The sequence below is a fragment of the Amphiura filiformis genome, chromosome 11 (genome assembly GCF_039555335.1).
Source record: "Amphiura filiformis chromosome 11, Afil_fr2py, whole genome shotgun sequence".
Classification (NCBI taxonomy): Eukaryota; Metazoa; Echinodermata; class Ophiuroidea; order Amphilepidida; family Amphiuridae; genus Amphiura; species Amphiura filiformis.
The window spans coordinates 39,497,487-39,502,398 of NC_092638.1; the positions used below are offsets into that span (position 1 = coordinate 39,497,487).

General features: G+C 36.6%; 1 protein-coding gene across 1 annotated transcript; it reads left to right on the forward strand.

The window, feature by feature from the left end:
• Positions 1–1,912: 1,912 nt before the first annotated feature.
• Positions 1,913–3,094, forward strand: LOC140163672 (growth hormone secretagogue receptor type 1-like). The gene has a single exon (XM_072186987.1). The coding sequence runs from the start codon at positions 1,913–1,915 to the stop codon at positions 3,092–3,094; it is 1,182 nt and encodes a 393-aa protein (XP_072043088.1).
• Positions 3,095–4,912: the final 1,818 nt, after the last annotated feature.

Here is a 4,912-nt window from a genome sequence, read left to right on the forward strand (position 1 = left end):
TTAATTTGGCCTATAGCACGCAATTCAACATTGAATTTAGCTGATTATAAACGAAATGTTGCCCCCTTAATTATAGGATTGTTGAGTGGCAATTCAATTACCAATATGAGAATTGAGAATTTGTCATGTATGTTCTGCATTCATACATCGTCGCCATACAATGTGTGACCTATTTGAATTGCGATCTACCCTTTATTTTCAATATTTTGACTTATAAAATAACAGATATTTTGTTGCACGTCACACCGTTAATTTATGCTATTTTTGTCAATGAACAGTGTGAAATACGTACGACACTTGGCTTTTACAATGGTCGTGTATGTCTGGAAATCAGACTTAATTAAAGTTGCGTAAAAATTATAGATTGTTAATAATGTATCTTGAAAATTAGAAAATGGTTGCCAACCCGGAATAACTGTGTGTTTGAAAGGTATTATGTTTCAATACTCTACTTTGTACACTCTAAATCGAAATATTTAGGTAAATAAAAACTAGGTGATAGGCTCTATTGGTTTTCTTTTCAAACACTAATAGGGAGTGACTTTATGAAGCGTGGGCTAACTGACATTATATTACATTGAGAGAGCAGAAAAATCAGGAATCAGCGGGGTTTGAACCCCGAACCTCACGATTATCGATCAAGAGTTATACCGACTAACTACATACATAAAAAGGAAAATATAGAAGGCTGTTCCCAGCGGTTGCTCAATCTGAGCTAGATACATTTTAAAAAGCACATTATATACCTTGAACAAACGAAACAGTTAGATTTTAAAAAAATAATGCCCAGGAGACTGTGTTTTAGAATCTAAATACCTGTCGCAGCATTATTTAAGTGAAATTTTAAAAGCTTTAAAACTTTTGTCAAATGTAACTGTGTCGGTCGGTGTAGACAAGTATTCAAAGCTATGACAATAAAAAGTTAACAAACAAGGACGGTGTGCTTACCGTTGAATTTGATTTGAAATGTCATTGTTATGCTATCTGAAAATCAACGAGAGGAACCACAAGAGGAAAGTAAATCATCACATTTTTGCCCATATGCCTTTTTGACTTGCCCAGAAATGTTTGTTTTATTTTATAATGAGTTGAGTTGGTTGGATGTTTGGATATATTGGCTGTTATCGGTTATACTCGAATATCAATTTTACGCCCTTTTCAAATGCCTTTATTTATCATAATTGTTTTATTCACTACGGTATGCAAGGCAGATCAATATACTCACGGAATAAAGCCCCGGGAATAAAGCTCAGTTTTAAATTGAGAATCCGGCAAGATCGAGTATTAGACTGGAAACCAAATGTCCATTAAGTAATCTGGAAACAACCGGAGCTCGAACCCTGGATCTAAGTGCAAAAGCGCGAACAGAGCCGCTCCGTGGCGCTAACCCATTCCCCCGATTCCCGATGAGAATTAATAGAAAATTATAGTCTTCACTTTGTTCGTTATAATTTTAATTAAATTCGGCGTGACAAAAATTCTATAAAAGACGAAGGTAACGTAACCATAATAATAATGTTATTAAAAACAGGCTTTTCATATCGCATGCTTTATTCAATTAATTGCATGTTTTATTTCATTAAACGCATGTTATAATTAAATTAATTTTATGTAATATTCCATTGAGTGTTTTTTTTTCATCCAGTAATCATTGACATGCACCTAATTTTAATTTCTGAATAAAGCACATTCCTTCTGAATTATTAATGCGCATGGTCCGACTTGTATTCTGTTTAGCTATATATATTTGCCTACCGACGTTGTACATCTCACTCTCACTGAGCACGGCTAGCCAAGGAGTATAATTTTGTATAGGTCTTTTGTCACAAGCTTCCCTCTCACAAACATTTATCGACTTATAAAAATTATAATTCTAAGCATATAATACTCATTCAGTTTTTTTTTTTCGACCATGAATACATATAACTATTCCAATGTTACCGTAGCTTTCACAGGCATGCCGGATGGAGAAAATGCCGTTTTTGACAACACTGACTGTGATTCGACTATAAACTTAATCTATGTACCTGACACCCTAATTGTTGATCAACTGTTTTTCCCACAATCAGTGCGTATCCTTACCATGTACATCTTGCCATTTATCCTGGCCTTCGGTCTTCTTGGGAACCTCTCTTTTCTCTTCACCTTGGCACGTGTTAAGAACATGCGAACCATCACCAACGTGTATCTAACGAATCTCTCCATAGCTGATCTTTTCTTCATCGTCTTTATTGGTCTTCGCTACATCTGGACAATCGCTAATTCACCCTATGTGTTGACGAATCCGTTCAAGCAAAACGCAGGTTGCATCTTAATGGATGGTGTCGTGTTCATCACCTACTTTGCCTCCAACGGTGTGGTGAACCTAGTGAGCTATGAAAGGTACTTAGCTATTTGTCACCCACTTAAACACAAATATTTTAATAGTAAGAAACGCACGGCTAAGATGATCTTTATCACATGGGTGGTCGCCTTTGCGCTTGCTGCTTCTGTTGCACCTAACGGTAGTCACATGAAGAACACTTGCGTGCTGTGGCCCGATCGTAAGCAGTATCATCATTTACCAAAAACGTTGTATTTTTGCGTGTCAATTTCAGTCAATTCACAGATATTTGTTAATTATCCAATAATTTTACAAGTAGGCTGTTTTGTTATCACATTTTGCATAAATGTTGTGTTCTACACGCTGATTATTTGGACTTTAATGAAACGCAAAGCCGTTAGTGAAACTATGCAGCAATCTCAGACGCCGAATCAAATACAGAAGGTTAACACTCAAGTTGCACGCATGTTGGTTCTCAACGCTACGGCTTTCTTTTTATGCTTGACGCCATATCAACTTTACGGGCTTCAGAGAGTTTTTGAGAATCTAAGTGATGGGAGACTCGATCTTCTGACAAGGGATCAGAGTGCGACATTGTTCTGGATATCAACGACTTTGAATTATATCAATGCTTCGATTAATCCTGTAATATACAATATCGTGAACCCAAGATATAGGAGGGCTTTAGTGGAGGCATTTGGATGCTGTCGTGTATCTCAGAAAGAACAGGAAAAGACTGAACATGATAGAACATCTACATGCGTACAATGACACCTTTATATACAATATGTTGAGACCGAGGATTGAAGAAATATACACCCTCTTGTGTAAGATTCATAAAGTCTTCCACAGAGGAAGTACGAGTTTCAAATAAAATGGACAATTCGGTAGCATCCATTTGAAATACTAACTCCAGCTGTGAAAGACATAATAACTTATACTAATGCAAGGTGAATAATCCTTCTGCGAAAGCTTTTCTTCAGGGGTATGGTAGATTACAAATTGAATACCCCATTGGACACGGTTCTAAAATACTTGCTACCTATCATACGTTTATTTTAGATTACATTTAAGGTTAGAGTCTGTCTGTGTTTAATGAATTTCTTGCTCTAATTGTTAAACGTTAAATAAGTAAGCATTTATTTAATAACATAGCCCTACTATCGTAAGCTTAATTGAAAAATATTAGTCGCGTACACACGGTCGGACACAAATGACTTATTACCGGTAATAAGTCACTTATGTCCGACTGTGTGAACACGACTTGAGTTTATTAGCGTTTATTCAAATGAAGCGCCTAAGTCTTTTGTCTTGAAGTGTCACCAACAACTCACTTGACAAAACAAAATGGAGAAAGTTTGATGTAGTCCGGGGATCCAGTCGCTTACACATGTCCTTCTTTTGATCGCCAACACATATCACGAGTTTACACGACAAGACGTTGTTGGTGCACTAACCAATCAGACGTTCGAGTTGCAGTACATCTGAGCCCTGCGTCTGAGCAAGACATTCAATCGATATAGTTGCAGTTGCCGTGGAGTTGAAGTAATTTTTTCAAACTTCATTTCGCAAACTGTCTAATGACAATGTGGATTTCTGAGATGTGGATCAATATGGGCTTCTCTTGTGCGGGCAGACGACATCCTACACACCCAGTCACAGCGAACAATTCCCAGATGCGGATCACAGTGTCAGTGTATAGGTAGTTGCTAAATGTATAATACTGATTCTATTATTGTTGCTGTTTCGCATGATTATATTCATGGTAGTTTATGTCTGGTAATCAGACTTTTCAATAATTTTAATCGGCGATAATGATAGATTGTAAGTGTAGTAGCTGACAGTGTGTTTGTTTAAAGTTAGTATGTTTAAATATAATTCTCTATACTCTAAATCGAAATGGTTAGTTAATTAGACAATTATAATAGGTTCAATGGTTTTGCTTTTAAAACACTTAGGTCCGTATGCACAAAAGAGTTAGACCGGGTCTAAGGTGTGCCTTGGTCTAAGTGGAATTAAGTTCCCGCAGAATGGTCTTTTACTCTTATTACCTTCATAAAGTAGCTAGCAAATTCTAAAGATTTTAATACAATGTTCAAAAATAATACAAAATAACTTGAGCAAATGTAAAAGAAAATGTCCTTTCTCCTGGGACTAAATTTCACTTAGACCATGTCTAACTTTAGATCCGGTCTAACTCTTTTGTGCATACGGACCTTATAGTCTAGTCAAAATAATAGTCTCCATATCAGTGGTTGCTTTTTTGCTACAGTCAGTAATTATTAGATATGTTGTACAATATACACCAGAGAAACAAAAAGTATTTGCCACATTTATTATTTCATGTGGGCGGGGCCTAACCAGCCAATTTTAAAATGGCCGCCATTTTCCAGATTTTTTTACTATCAGAAAGCTGTCATTTACACCCCTAGGACTTACTCAAATTAAATTTTTAGGTTCCTTATATGACCCCATAAGACATCCAATATGTTCTCCGAAATAAAAAGGCAGTCAAGTAAGCTCAATCGATAAGGCGTTCGACTATGGTGCGAGAGGTTGCGTGTTCGAACCCTGGCGGTGCCTAGTACG